The 15756-nt window shown below is 45.6% G+C and overlaps 1 protein-coding gene across 1 annotated transcript in view; it reads left to right on the forward strand.

Moving 5' to 3' along the window:
* The first annotated feature begins 11124 nt into the window (after positions 1 to 11124).
* LOC146185839 (uncharacterized) overlaps positions 11125 to 15756 on the forward strand; it is a 102995-nt gene continuing 98363 nt past the window's right edge. Inside the window, exon 1 of the mRNA XM_084607930.1 lies at positions 11125 to 11226. Coding sequence (XP_084464056.1) covers positions 11142 to 11226 — 85 coding nt within the window. The 5' untranslated portion in view covers positions 11125 to 11141. The remainder of the gene's footprint in view (positions 11227 to 15756) is intronic.

Raw genomic sequence — 15756 nt, forward strand, 5'->3', positions numbered from 1 at the left:
ATATATAATCTCGGCTGATCTTTCTCTCGCTGGGCAATTTTGTTTCCGAGGTGCAGCCACTTTCTAGGATGATGAAGAGATCAAGACACGAAACTATGAGTGGGATCTCAAAACCTGAGGGCAACACGCATCTCCCTGCACTAGTTTCACCTAGTGCCCCTCGTGAGCCCGCTGCAGCGCCGATAACGATGTGCGAAGGAAGTAAGAAGGAAGGACAGGGTGTTACGATATTTTAGTTTTTGATGTTGCTGTCTCTCTGGCAGTGACCGCACCAGTGACACCCCTCCCCCTTTCCCGATTTCTCCCTCTTCTTTTTTCTTTATGTATCGTGTCTTAGCACATCTCCGCTCTTTTATCTTTATTTCCTGAGAGCTTCGATCTCGGGCGTCGGACGGACTTCAACAACGCGACGGCTCAGGGTGTGTTCCGTATAACGGCTCAAGCTGTGCTAAATGTTAAAAGTACTTCTTTCCTAAGTAAATTAAAAGCGTGAGTAGTAGATGAAAATGTGAGGGGACGGTACTGCCCGGATGGGTTCTGAGCGGAAATCTTCGGCTACTTCTACCTACCTACCTACCAAAAAAATAATTTTAGCGCTGTTTCACTAAACAAGTTGACAACCAATTTATTGGTATATCGTTATCTTCAAGTGGGACAGGTTCTTTCAAACTTGCACTAACCTACGGTGACTGAATTGAAATAGTTCTTCTTTACCTGGCGGCATCTCGTAAATATTTGCCGCAAGGAATATCATCCGCTTGTTGCCCAAAGACTGACTGCTATTGTTGCACGGGTATTCAGTTTTTCGGGTCCCTGTTCTACAAACACAGTGTTCGGAACTCGCACGAAAGGTTGCCAAAGCGAAACACTTTCGGTTGGGGCTTGAAATTCATAAGCTGCTCGTCTTCGCCCAATTGAGTAAGTTGCAAGTGGAACAGTGTAGAGCGACACACGCACATACCACTGCTGTTAATCTTAATCATGTCCTTTTGGTTGTTATTTTTTTTAATGCAAACAACTGAATAAAAACAAGATTGTGCTAACCGCGGCAGCTCTTAGCAGCTGAACTGCGGCCGGCGGAAATGAAACGATCAGGGAAATGACGGAAAGAAAGGGGCGAAAGAAGAAAGAACAGGGAAAGAAAGCACATCGCTCACATCAGCTAATCGGCTTATATACTTTGCGGCTATTCAAGACACTCTGTGTCAAAAGACTGCAACGTGTGCCCTTTCTCCGTAGAATGCCCTGCCGCCCCCGCTGCTATCCCCGCGTCCCCACATACCAGACAGGAGGAGCCGCGCAGCGCGTTCCGATTCGTGGCTATTTTCCTCCTCGCCGCGAAAACGGTCTGTACAGCTTCAACACCAGGTCTGCATACGTGATGTTTTGAAGAAATGTTTGAGTTCTTAGAGTAAGTCTCGATTCCGTCAGCAATGTGACAGCAAACACTAAAGGTCGCTTAGAAGCATGTCTCAGTACGTGACTTGAGTGTTACGCTCCGACGCATGAGATTTGTGAGTAGATTTCTGCATGGCTGTGCTTTCTTAAGCCCGATATTAGCGGTCGTGCCGGCGCTGTAGGATGCAATGCGAAGAGGCTCCTGTAGACTTTACGGCCGTGTTCATGCTTTCGCATTATCGCATCTTAGTAGTTTCAAATTCCTCTACCAAAAGCTATTAGGTTTAGCTCATGAAGACGGCAGACACATCACTGAAATCGCTAACCGCGGCCAGGAATGCAAGCGTAATTATAAATACGGCCATGCTGTGCTAAGCTTGCGTTTAAAACTGGCGGCGGAGCAAACAGTTCAGCATCGCTGCATAAGAGCACTATGTCATCACCGCAACTGTACACACAGCGTGTTTAACTGCCACTCTCCCACGCTGTGCATTCCATGTCACTGCATTCGTCAAATTACCTCCGCACCAAAATGTACCCAGAACACACAGCTAACGCATTGTCCTATGAAGGTGCATTAAGAAGTGCTAACATTTTATAGCGCGCCTTCACTGAAGTTCCCAATCACTGATACTGCCAACCTTTGCTTCAAGCCTGACCATGAAGTATTAGCCTCGAAACGAAAGCAAAGATAAAGTGAATGTGTTAGTATACATGTTTCCCATTTGGCTAAGTATAAGATAAAGTGGCCCCAATTTTCAATAAATCCATCTATCAAAGTGGCCCCAATTTCTTCCCACAATGTGATAACAACTGCTGATATCCCATGAAGCAGGAGCATTGTGTGTTTGGGTGTGCGTGTGTGTGTGTGTGTGTGTGTGTGGGGGGGGGGGGTTATATAGCTATAATGACGAAATTAATTTCGAAACGAGCAAGAGCACAGGGGGGCGCTGGCAGCTTTTCTTGCAGCGTGACAAGCAAGTGAAAAATTCGGTTAAGGTGATAATTTTGTGGTGCAGGGGTACCATGGTCAAAGAACGTCGACGCAATACAGTTTTCGGTTTTAACTGAAGTGCGGCCAAAGCGCTTTTTTTATATGATGTGCTCCATACGGAATGCGAGAACCAAGTAGCCATCAGAAAAAGAATATAAATAAAATCTAAGCCATGCGAGGTGGAAGGACCATTCGAAAAAAATATAATGGAGCATCTTACTGCCTTGGCATGGCGGGAAAGCATCGAATTTTTATTGAAAAAAAAAAAAAACTACAATAACAACAACTGAAATCGCAAGTTGTGCTTCAATTAGTTCCCTTCCAACTAAGGCACATGACTTGTATTCTCATTTCATTGTCAGCGTGAGCGATGGCCTAGCCTGATCACAATTTTGTTACACCGATGACACATACACCCTCATTTCTTGTATAAATAAACAGTAACAATTCCTTGTTTCAACATGCTAACTGAGAGATAAAAATTGATATGCAGCTAGAGGGCGTCACAGCAGGCGTAGAAGCTCCCCGTAACGACTGGCTGCCCATGATACTCGGTAAACCTGGATTTTTACGACCTCCTAACCCGTCGTTTTTCGAGCAGTTCACTTTTCAATCAATTTCTTCTTTCGTGTATAAATCTTTTTTTCCCTTCACGGAACAGTATGTTCTTTTTCAGTCGATGCGGTTGGTTGGACGTTTCCTCGTTGACCGTCTGGCAGCGGTCTCGCAGCAAAACGCGGTGACGAAGACGGATAAAAAAATCGATCACTCGCATCGCGTATCTGAAAACGCTTCAAACTTCAAATGTAATTGTTCCATAGCAGAGGACTCTTGTTTGCTCGCTAGTGAAATAACTTTTGTGGCTTGAAGACAGTGTTTCAGATAAGGCCCGAGCCGCTGCGGTTATGTAATAAAATATCGAGGTATGAACTATAGGCGCAGATGGCAGCTTGATTTGAAGGATGATGTATTGGTGTAATTCGGACAAACAGCAGACCTGGTTCTCAGAGGTATTGGTTTTGCGCAGCAGCTGAAGCGTGGCTGAGTAGTACAATGCTGTGGTCTTCAGTCGTCGCAGTTAATTCAGCAGACCCGCGGAGTGCGATCGTGCAAAAGGCGCATTAAGCAAGGAACTGATATGAGTGCACGGGTTTCACAATTGCGCAATAAATTCAGCTGTTTTTGCACATTTAAACTGAAAATGATTTCTTAATAACGATCAATAAAACATTGAACGCTGTGAATAACGCGCTTAGAGATTTTAGGCCCGGTTTCTCTCTTCCCAGTCAGAACCTCTTGCACCAAGCTTTTGATGAAATAAAATAATAAACGCAAGCGTACGCTCAAGAAACATAAGAGATTAAATAGAAGAAAGTTTTACAAATTGATTACATTCATCCTGTATGTTTTTTCCCCTTTCTTGCTCTTCGAGATGTGATGTTGTTAGTGGGCCAAGGTTGGCCCTAGAGCCACGGATAGAGGGAGAGAGCGAGACAGAGAGAGAGGGTGAACGCACACACTTAGCACAAATGTATTTTAGACGAGGACGGCAACGAGAATTATATGAACGCACGAAAATACGTCACATAAAAGAGTGTCCAATAAGAACCCCCGTGGCTGAGAAGGTGTTACGGGAACGCCTACGCCACTGTCAGGTGTCCGAGGAAATAAGAGACGGTCGTCCGGTGTGGCGTTTCCAGGCGGGCGTCCAGCAACCGTTCACTGTGTCGTAGTAGCGGGGTGTGCTTGGTGGCTGGCAGCGAGACGTAGGGCGGCAGCGGGCGTCACTGCCTAGTAACGGGACGTAGACTGGTTAGCGCGGGTTAACAGCAACGGGGTGGAGACTGGGAGCGTACCATGGGGTTATGCCCGGAGCCAGTAATCCAGATCTTTCCGGACCACGGATCTAGTGGTCATGCCGGTTCTGGAGAACTTACCTTAGACACCCAGCTCACATTGGTTGTGTCCCGGCATTGTGACACAGGGCCACGTTCCCGCCACTATGACACAGTCAACAGTTCTAACCAACCAAGTGACGCCCGCCTACAGACGCCATACCGGCCGCCCCTAATTTCCCCGGCCGCCTCCCTGTCGTGCCGGCGCTCCGGTGACACTTCTTCAGTCGCAGGAGGTCATGTTGAACGCTCATTTTTGTGAAGTACTTTCCTGCGGTCATGTAATTTTTTTTGCTGTCTTTGTCTGTGATACATTCGGGCTTCGTGTGTGTTCACAGTGTCTCTCTGTGGCTACTGGGTAGACCTGGGCCCACTACCAACACCACAATTTAGCGAGGATGCCGCGTTAGGGTTAAGATCACTTCCGTCGTGCCATACCGGAGCAAGTTCGTGCCCCATGTCAGTGGTGAAAACGGAGCTCGAGAAGTTGCTTTTGATGAGCGAGCAGCTATAGAGTTCGTTCTTAATTAATTCCTCCACTGGCTCGAAGAACACCTTAATATGGAAAAGAAGAATTACAAGCGGACTAGACATTCAACTTTCATAGCCGATCCTTAAAAGCCTTCTAAAAGCCTCAGGATATTGTAGTTGGACTGTCTTGCCGCCATGAATAATCGCGCCGTCTTTAGCGGCTTCAATAAACACCGCTTTCAAACCGCTGCTCATGTAGAAACCGACGACGAGGAGTAAGGTGCGGGCGTGAGGCTTTTATTGTTACTTGTGGGACGAGAAAAAATTAATGCGAACCTCTACAATGTCACAGCTTAATATAAAGCGTAGCGCTAAAAATCTTGTGGACAAAGACGCCATTCACATTCAGTGCGCCGGCGCCTTAGTCCCCTGGCAGGATGGAACTCCTTGGCCCGTGGAGTTCCTGTGTGAAATCAGAGCCAGCCTTACAAGCACTTCCGTTGTTCTGCTGCAAAAAGAAACGACTCTGTTGCTGACTTCTGATCAAGTTTGGTGGGCTACTACGCGCGTGCTTTTTTGCAGTTTTCATGACTTTTCGTCTCGTATTGTGAGTGGTGTATACAAATAAACGAATCAAAGCCGACCTGCGAGTTTTGCTTCTCACGATCGTTAAAGAAAGGTCGGCTTGGATTACAAAAAAATGTGGTATGATCATTAAGGTATGTTACGGCGTTCCACAGTTATCTCTCACCATTTTCAAAAACGCATCCCATTGCTTTTTTATTGACAGTTTTATAATTAGTTGTTGTGAACGAAGGGCAAACTTATCTAAAGCACATCTGAAGCATAGGTCATCCGTCAATATGTTCGTAAAATGTCTTTCATATTCCGTATTTGCGCCACAACTATTTTGAGAAAAGCAGCCCGCACGTATTTATTGCAGTTTTATACACTACATTTGAGCGCAGTAAAAAAAGTTATAATAAAACGTTTGTGACGCATCGGAAGCTTAGGTCATTCACTTCAACATGTGCATAACGTACCTTACAGTATTCCACAGCTGCATCCCTGTTGTAAGATGTCTCAGAAAGCTCTTGCTCTTTTGATACCGTTTCTATCGCTGTAGGTTTTTGCAAACAATATTTATACCTACCGTTGTGTTTTTGCCTGACTTGGTAGTGGGGAATAATTTGCAATTAAGTAAGGCAATGCTTTTGGCGAATGACAGACGGCTTACGTGTTCTTCATTCATTCTCGCACTAAACTCTCTTCATTCACAATTATGCATATTTTACACTTGATGTGTTCTGTATTATACCTACACTCACGATATCGGCGTATGCCACCTGCGGTGGTCATAAGTGCGCACTGAAGTCGGCTGAAGAAGGAAAGCTTCTTCAGAATTGTTTGTTACTGCGGCTAAAGCTTTACGGAACACATGAGCAGCAACCGCACTGCATCAACGTCCACTTCTCTTTATCTTTTTATTTGTTCCTACTGTTAAAGATTTCACTTTGTTAACCCCTTTGCAAAATGTCTGTTGTGGCTCGGGCTACGTATGAAGAACTAACAATCCACTCACCAAATACCAAGCGTAAAGCGGCGAGTGAAAGGGACACTCCCAAAGTGGTGGGCGGCGTGCAATGCACTCATTTCCCGATGGGTCTGCCGCGAAACCGACTCCGCTGCTGCGAAGCGTTTTAGAAACGCGTCGTTGAGCAAGCGATGGAGCGCGCGTTGGCCGTGCGAGTCGTCGCTTTTGACAATAATGTATTCGAACGAAGCGACGCCCCGAATCGTTCCACGATAGGTAGACAGTTTCGGTGTCGAGGCCCGCTGTTATTCGGGGCACGTCTTTCGAAGGAGTGAACAGATCGCTCAGGGCCAGAGAGTGATGTCCCGTTATTACTGGCTAATAACTTACCCATGCGCTTTAATCCCACCCCACACTATCTACTTCACATTATCTTTTCGTGCATGGAGCGTTTGCACAATTACTGAGTGCGCTTTAAACCAGGCTGGGCGGAAGCGCAGTGACAAATAAATTACCAGGGTGCCGTGTAAACATGTTTCATTTATAGTGACACATAGAAAGAAAAGCTCGTTTGACAACAGTATCTCCTTTCCTTTTTGGTCTTTAGGAGCGCGAGACAAGCCTTGCAGCGTGCATTACAGGAATTATTTGATGAAGCAATGCATGAATGTTGTGAACGTTGCCTTTTAAAAAGGAACTTTGCCGTTTAACACCTTAGTGTCCTATCTCAGATATTCACGCTTAAGTTAGCGGAAACGGGATAATGGTACATGGAACGAAAGGTGAATAAGTACTACTAGCTCTTTCGTACAGGAGAGAAAGAAAAGCTGCATTCAATAACTTCTGGCGAAGATGGGGACCATGCAAACCACAAACAGCCAGCCGCTATTCGGTGCAATCTTGTCGGGAGAGGCGAACCATATAGACGGCTTGCTATACGCAAAATGTATTTTTTTTTATTATGTAAACGGTAATAAAAGAGGTTGAATAGCCTGCCTTCTGTGTGACTGATGACCTTTCATTTTCGTCCTCGTTTTGTTTCGGGCCCTTTCGTTTTCATTCGTGGGCTCTGAGGCCCTGATAACTATTGCGATCGTTTCGTATGCAGTATGAGGGGCCCTGGAAAGCCCAGGGATCATAACTCATCACAAGAACGCAATAAAAGTAATGAAGTCCTGCACACTAAAGAAGGATGCAAAAATGCTGCTCTGATGAAACCTGATTTGTGGTTTACGAGATGAAGTAGTTCATTGCTTTTAGCGCACAATTTGTTGATTAAAAGCGCCTCCATATATGTAACGACCGTTCCAACTTTCAAAGCTAGAAAATAAAAGCTGTATATTATTTAGTCTTGGCCTGGAGTAAGCGGTTTAGCAATGGGCGTTTTAACGAGTTTGTGCCAAGTGTGTTTGGAGGGGCTGTTTCTTTTGAGAGAAAATTTTGCGTTAAGCCACATGCCTGGTAGTGTGGTCCCGGTCTGTACCGCTTACCAGATGTTCATGAGTGTTCAGTTCAGTTCAGTCGTTCAGTCGTGTCCGACTCTTCGTGACCCTATTGACCATGTCACGCCACGCTTTCCAGTCTCTCACTATCTTCCTAACATCACATAACTTCATCTGCAGTGCCTCGAGGAGGCCATCTAACCATCGCGTTCGCTGCCTACCCCTTCTCCGGCGACCCTCAACCTTTCCCAACATCAAATCTTTCTCCAGCGACTCCTCTCTTCTCATCAGATGACAAAAGTAGCTGAGCTTTAACTTTAGAATTTGACCCTCCAATGAGCAGTCAGGGTTTATGGTCGACAATATTGACTGATTTGATCTTCTGGCAGTCCAAGGAACTCTCAAGAGTCTTCGCCAGCACCACAATTCAAACGCGTCAATTCTTCGGCGGTCAGCCTTTTTCACAGTCCAACTCTCATATCCATACATCACAACTGCAAAGACCATAGCACGAGTTATACGGATCTTGGTTGGCAGACTAATGTCTCTGCTCTTTACTAGGCGGTCAAGGCTAACCATTGCTCTCTTTCCCAGAAGCAGGCGTCTCCTAATTTCATGGCTGCAGTCTCCTTCCGAGGTAATCTTGGAGCCCAAGAAAAGAAAATCTGTCACAGCTTCCACTTCTTGTCCCTTGATGCTCCAGGACTTGATAGGGCAAGACGCCATGATCTTTGTGTTTTTAATGTTCAGTTTAAGCCCAAACTTCTCACTCTCTTCTTGTACGCGCATCAGAAGTCTCTTGAGTTCCGCTTCACTTTCTGCCATTAAAGTGGTATCATCCGCATATCTAAGGTTGTTGATACATTTTCCAGCAATCTTCACTCCAGCTGAAGACTCGTCCAGACCGGCTTTCCTCATGATGCACTCTGCATATAGGTTAAATAGGCAGGGCGACAGTATGCAGCCTTGCCTCACTCCTTTCTCAATCGGAAACCGATCAGTAAGACCATGCCCAGTTCTGACTGTTGCCTCTTGCCCTTCATACAGGTTCCTGAGGAGACAGATGAGGGGAATTGGAACGCCCATCTCTTGGAGAGCTTGCCACAATCTGCTGTCATCTATGCAGTCAAACGCTTTCGCATAATCAATAAAGCAGAAGTAGATGGGTTTCCGGAACTCTCTTGCTTTTTCCATGATCCAGCGAAGGTTGGCAACTTGGTCTCTAGTTCCTCTGCCCTTGCGAAACCCAGCTTGCACGTCCGGAAGCTCCCGATCCACATACTGCTGCAGCCTACCTTGGAGGATTTTCAACATCACCTTGCTAGCATGCGAAATAAGCGCGATCGTGCGGTAGTTGGAACAATATTTGGCACTGTCTTTCTTTGGAATGGGGATGTAAACTGACCTCCTCCAATCCTGTGGCCACTGCAGGGTTGTCCAAATCTTCTGACATAATGTATGCAGAATGTTAACAGCGTCATGGTTGAGGTTTTGAAGCAACTCAGCTGGAATGCCATCAATTCCGCTAGCTTTGTTCTTAGCAAGGCTGGCTAAGGCCCCAATCAACTTCACTCTTCAGGATGCCCGGCTCGAGATCAATGATCACAACCGTCTTATGTTGGGTTTGCACATTCGGGTCCTTCTTGTACAGTTCTTCTGTGTATTCCTGCCACGTCTTCTTTATCTCTGCGGCTTCAGTGAGGTCCTTGCCTTGTTTGTCCTTTATCATGCCCAGCTTAGCACAGAAGCTTCCTTTGATATCTTTGATTGTCTTATACAGAGCTCTTGTGTTCCTTAATTGGCTGTCGTCCTCAACTGCTTGGCACTGTATGTTCAGGAAGGCATTCTTATCTCTCCTTGCTATTTTCTGAAAATCCGCATTGAGAACCTTGTATCTTTCTCTTTCCCCCATAACTTTTGTGGGCATTCGATTAATAACATTTCGGTTGGGTCAAGATGGGTCATGATGGGTACTCTCGCTTGTACGAGGAATCAATAAACCAATTCAAATTCCAATTCCAATTTCTTTATTAATTACGGAGGTGAAATATTGTAATGCATCAATACTTTCAATAGCTAATTGTCATTATTTTCAAAATCGCTCACGGCAATCTGTGAAGCTCATTGCTCGTATAACTGCATAGTTCCGTTTCTCGCGCTCAAACCAGTTTAAATGACAACCCAAGGTTTGCAACCTAGTTTCATTCAATGTTTTGTTGAAGCTGTCGGTGGCTGACCATGAGGCAACTGGGAAACACAAAAGCGTCCGCAAATGATGGTGCAGTGCGCCGAATATTAGCGGTAACAGTATGGTCAAAAATACTAGTAACTGTTCGAAAAAGCTTTTGTTCCATGCATTCAAGGTGTCGGCCAAGGGGAAAACGAAGTACTCGGACTGAACAAAAAGCCGAGAACTGCACACTTTGATTTCTGCTTCGTACGTAACGTCCTAGTTTTGTGAGCCCTGCTTTTGTTCCGGAGAGGCCGGCAATGACGACACAATAGAGCCCTGTGGGGCTATTACGACAGCTGACGATTGTTCCTGTTGAGAGCCCCATATCCTATTCCGCTTGCTTCTTGCACCGGGCAAAACCTTAACTATTTAGCAATGCAATCGACGCAAATAAAAAAAAAAATAGAAAGAAGGGAAGGATGAAGAAAAAGAGAATGAAAAAGAAGAAGAAAAAGAATGAAAGAAGTAGAAAAATAGAGTGAGGAAGAAAGAAATAAGAAAAGAAATTAAAAAGAAGAAGAAAAAGAATGAAAGGAGTAGAAAAATAAAGTGAGGAAGAAATAAGAAAAGAAAGCAAGCAAGCAAGCAAGCAAGCAACAAAGAAAGAAAGAAAGAAAGAAAGAAAGAAAGAAAGAAAGAAAGAAAGAAAGAAAGAAAGAAAGAGAAAAAGAGAGGAAGAAAAAAGGAAAGAAAGAGAAAGAAAGGAAGAAAGAAAGAAAGTAAGGAAGAAAGAAAGAAAAAAATGTGTTCTTTTCGTCATCATTATGTCATTATCATTACGTATCGTCGCGCCTTTGGAAAATGCTTTTCGGAATCATTCCACACCACATGGTTCAAATACAACGACTGCTGTTTTTAACGTGCCCTGAGTGGATGATGTCGCGAAAAGCTCGCGGCTTCAGATTTCTCGACCTCGACCAGAGCCGATGCGAGCTGACAGCACAGTTCTCGCGCTCGCCGCACAGTGCTCGACGGCGGCGCATCGGGCGGTCCGAGCCTGACCCGCAGTTCGCGCGCACGCGGTCGGCGCCTTCTCCGCGCGCAGCACACTCGGCCATAGGGTGCGCGCCCGTGGTTCGACCAGTGGCGCGGCGCGCTCGTCGCCGGACTACTACACCCGCGGATTTTCGGAGGCCGGCACCGAGTGTGCGCGTCGCTCCGCTCGCATCGGGCCATGGGCCTCCTGACATGCTTCGCCTGCGCTGTGCGCTTCCCCTGCTGGACGGTGTTGGCGCTCTGCCATGTCATCGGCCTCACCGGTGAGTGAACGGCGTTGCTTTCTTGATGCGATGCGCCGAGAAGTGGACGCCTCTGACTGCGCTCTCTTCACTACAATCTGTCGCCCGGTTCTTTTAAGCGACGAACTTCATGGGTAAGCCAATATGGGGCTTACAGTTGGGCAAGTTGTTCAAGAGCATCTGAAGACGTGACATCTTACTCTTCTTAGTACCCGACACATGTAGAAAAACAGGACAAAACAAATTTGTCTGCTGTTTGTCATGTTTCTGTTAGTTCGCCCTGTTATGAGTGCGCTAAAACAATAGCTTAGTCCATGGGTATGCTGTCTTTTACAGGTACAGCGTGTTGCGAACATGATAGATTATGTAGAATTCCCTACTCTGGCTTAAGATCACTGTTAGGTTGGTACAGTTTCGATTTGTTACTAGTCGCATGAAAGAACAACAGGAGTAAGCCTTGACAGCGTGGTCAATTTTTTCGCACTCATGGAAGCTGCGAAAATTTAAATCCGTCGTTGGCACCATCCACAAGAGTGGCCAACCAAAGACCTTGTTGAGACTTCAGTAAGTAATGGGAGACTGTAATGTCTTCAAGCTGGCTGTGATGGTAGGTACGTGTACTGATATTCTTGATCAATATGCAAATAGTGAACTCGCGTTTAGCTAATAATTTATGCCTGAACGCATGTCGAAGGAAAACTTTTGGAATTTGGAATGCACAGCGAGGATTTTTGTTGGGGAATTAGAAGGACGTGGAGTGCACGCACGTATGTGAGATAGAGAAACAGTGAGCGAGAGCGAGCTTCACAAGCACACATAGTTTATAATAAATCACTAAGGAAGTTTGAAATTGCGTGTCTGCGCACATAAAACATCACATTACGAGTTAGGAATTATTTTTACTACATTGCCTAAGTATTCCGAATGAAAAACAATTACTGCGTCCTCAACGGCGTGCTGTCTGCAAGCGAGAAAAATTTGAACGAAGAAAGAAATTAAAGTCGGCATGTTTTGTGCCCTCGAAGAGCTGCGTAGTTTCTTTCATATTCAGCAGACATGATAACTTTGTGTAAGGGGATCAACGCACAAGTAAATCATGAGATGTAGTTCGGCCGAAGCTAAAGAGCGCATAACATAAAAGACGGCCATACCAGTAGCAAGCAGCGATCTCGTCCTCCATGAAGCGCAGCGCGTATCCGAAACACAGACGGCGACTCAAGGATAATAATAATAATAATAATAATAATAATAATAATAATAATAATAATAATAATAATAATAATAATAATAATAATAATAATAATAATAATAATAATAATAATAATAATAATAATAATAATAATAATAATAATAATAATAATAATAATAATAATTAATAATAATAATAATAATAATAATAATTGGTTCACAGGAAGGGAAGGACGCAGTATCTGTCACACTTGTGTCTGTGGACACCTGCACCACGCCGTAAGGGAAGGGAAGAAGGTGGGAGTTAAAGTGGAAAGAGAGAAAGATGGTTTGGTTTGGTTTGTGGGGTTTAACTTCCCAAAGCGACTCAGGCTATGAGAGACGCCGTAGTGGAGGACTCCGGAAATTTCGACCACCTGGGGTTCTTTAACGCGCACTGACATCGCACAGCACGCGGGCACCTTGCTTTCCGCCTTCATCGAAAAGCGGCCGCCGAGGCCGGGATTCGATCCCGCGTCCTTGGGAACAGTAGTCGAGCGCCGTAACCACTGCGCCACCCCGGCGGGGCAAGAGAGAGAAAGAGGAGCCGTAGTGGAGGTCTACGGTGTAATTTCGACCACCTGGGGATCTTTAACGTGCGCTGACATCGCTAAAGATCCCCAGGTGGTCGAAATTACTCGGTGGCCCTCCACTATGGCTACTCTTTCTTTCTCTTGCCGCGCCGGGGTGGCGCAGTGGTTACAGCGCTCGACTACTGTTCCCAAGGACGCGGGATCGAACCCCGGCCTCGGCGGCCGGTTTCCGATGGAGGCGAAAAGCAAGGTGCCCGTGTACTGTGCGATGTCAGTGCACGTTAAAAAACACGTGCGCTGACATCGCGGGAGGTGATGAAGGGTGGAAGTTCCTGGCCCTACGGTGCTGGTACGGTAGGTCAACGCCACTTGCGGCGGGCGCTAGCCAGCCACCGATTGTTATCTGTTATAGGCCGTCGTTTCACCCGCCACTGCTTCGGTGGTGGACGACGGCTGTTGTTGCGGTGCGCGTATTTCTCTCCCTCTTCTTTTTTCTTCTGTTTTTCCTTCTGTCCGCACTATGCAGCGAAGGTGGCTCAGCTACAGAGCCAGTGGCAGGCCCGTGCATTTTCTTTTCCTTCTTCCTATAGCCACAACAACAACACCGCACTGCACACGGACGCCTCCTCGTTTCGCCTCCATTGAAACATAGCCACCGCGGTCAGGAAGGGAAAGGCGCAGTCTGTCACACCTGTTTCTGTGGGCACCTGAACCGCGCCGTAAGAGAAGGGAGGAAGGTGGGAGTTAAAGTGGAAAGAGAGAAAGAGGAGTGGTTCGGTTTTGGATTAAAGGCAGGCGCCGTGTTATGTCCCACTTCTCGGCGGATACCGACACTTTAAATGGAGGTGTAATATATGTCGTGGGATCGAATCCCTCTATCGCAAACTAGCCTCCAACTTGACTAGCAGAAGGGTGCTAAATGACAATCAGCAAAGTAGTATGACGTCGCACTGAGCACAGAGATTGCGACTGTAGCAAAGTTTTGATAATACATCGCGTGCGTATTTTTTCCAAGACATTCTTCTCAATTCTAGGTCATGGCGATGGCAACGGCACTGCATTTTCCACCGAACGAGCTGTATAAGCTATCACGTAATAGGTGAATGAAGGTTGTAGGAGGAATATAGGGACTATGCAGCTAAGTCGCAGTGGTGGCCATTTTGTGGTGCGCGAAGAACAGCGAAAGGCTGCAGGCATATCTAATCTGCTTGTAGTTATCTGTTTCGGCTTGCACTGCTGAAGCTGCGCTGTGCACCACAAAATGGCTCCTGTGACTTCATTTGAATACCTCCTATGACGCAGATATTTAAGTGCTTTGATTGCAGTGGAATTTTAAATATGAACAGAATGAAGCTAGAATTCAGAAGGAGTTCATTTTGGGGGCCGTTTTGTCTTTATCCCTACAAGAAAGCCGAGAAATAGCGGAAGACAACTTTTGGTTGCTATGGTGAAACTTAGAAGCAAGGGAAAGGACAGCCGATTAGACAAAATCAGACTTGGTCGTTGAAAGTAGGTTTCCAGCATGCACTTCCGAAAAGAAGAGAAAGGTGGTAGGACAAAGTGTGGTTAATCGTTTCTTATTCAGAAGAGAATGGGCACAGTCGGGAGACCCCAGACTAGATTGATGGAGACAGACTTTTAATTGAGGTATGCGGCAGTGCATGTTTAAAAAATACTTTTAGCTTGCGGGGTCGTTATTCTGTATCGTTTTAGGGGAAGAAAAAATGCTTTTAGTATTGAGATGTAGCAAGTGCTAAAGCCGCAAACTCCAGCTAAGGCTTCAAAATCTTCAAAGCTTCAAAAATCTTCAAAATTTAACCATCGTAATCTATGCACAGGTAGGCAGGAGAGAGATTCCCGACACTTAAGGAACCCCTTAACCAAGGTTACAGAATCTTCATTAAGATTGAGTCCACGGTTTCCTGGTATATTCAAACTGGCCACAATAAACACACACATAGGGTTACTAAAAACGTGAGCATGTGAAGTGCCTGTGATTCTGTATGCGCGATTAAGGAAAAGAGCGCAAAAGTAAGGCATGACAAAGGCAGCAAAGCTTGACTATGCGTTTGTGTGCGTACAAATGATGTTTATTTGGCAATATTCCCACCCAGAATCGGCGGACTGCCACATGGACGACATGCGTAAGCGCCGTTAGGCCCCGAACATCTTGTCATCGTATTACCATAAAAATAGCGCGTAAAAAGAGGTGCGTACTGGACACAGCATGTGTCTTCCCTTCACGTGTCCCGTCTTGGATAACGCTGTTGTACTCGTTTCTTCAACATGTACCAACCAACCTGTATACGCCCTCTACTAGACTAATAACGCCTGGAGTGGATCAAGTCTAAGAAAGCTCCGCGTAGTCTTAGGAGTGACTCTCTTACGCCAATAGTAACGCAGTACTTAAAAAAAGTAGCCGCCGGAAAACGTGGTAGCTCAATTTATCCCAAGAGAAAGGAACTAAGGAGCTTATTTGATGACAGCTTCTTGTATTCTGTCTATTTTTGAACTTCTAAACTTGTGGGAAATCTTTATTCTTGCTTTTTTTTTTTCTGCACTAACTTCTTCTGGGCTCTCGCATATATGCTGTCGCAAACATCATCAAAAATGCTCGATAGCTTATGATAGAAGCTCCAATTTTAGTCGCACATAGGACTTGACAATGCACACCTTCAGAATAGTTCAAACGAATGATTTCTCTTTATTTTCCAACATTTTCTGGAAAATTGTTGCGCTGGTGGTAATGGTAACTATGGGACATTTTGGAGAAGGGTATTGGTCGCGTCTT

This window comes from Amblyomma maculatum, chromosome 6, assembly GCF_055883805.1.
Source record: "Amblyomma maculatum isolate TAMU_Amacu chromosome 6, ASM5588380v1, whole genome shotgun sequence".
In the NCBI taxonomy this organism is placed as follows: domain Eukaryota; kingdom Metazoa; phylum Arthropoda; class Arachnida; order Ixodida; family Ixodidae; genus Amblyomma; species Amblyomma maculatum.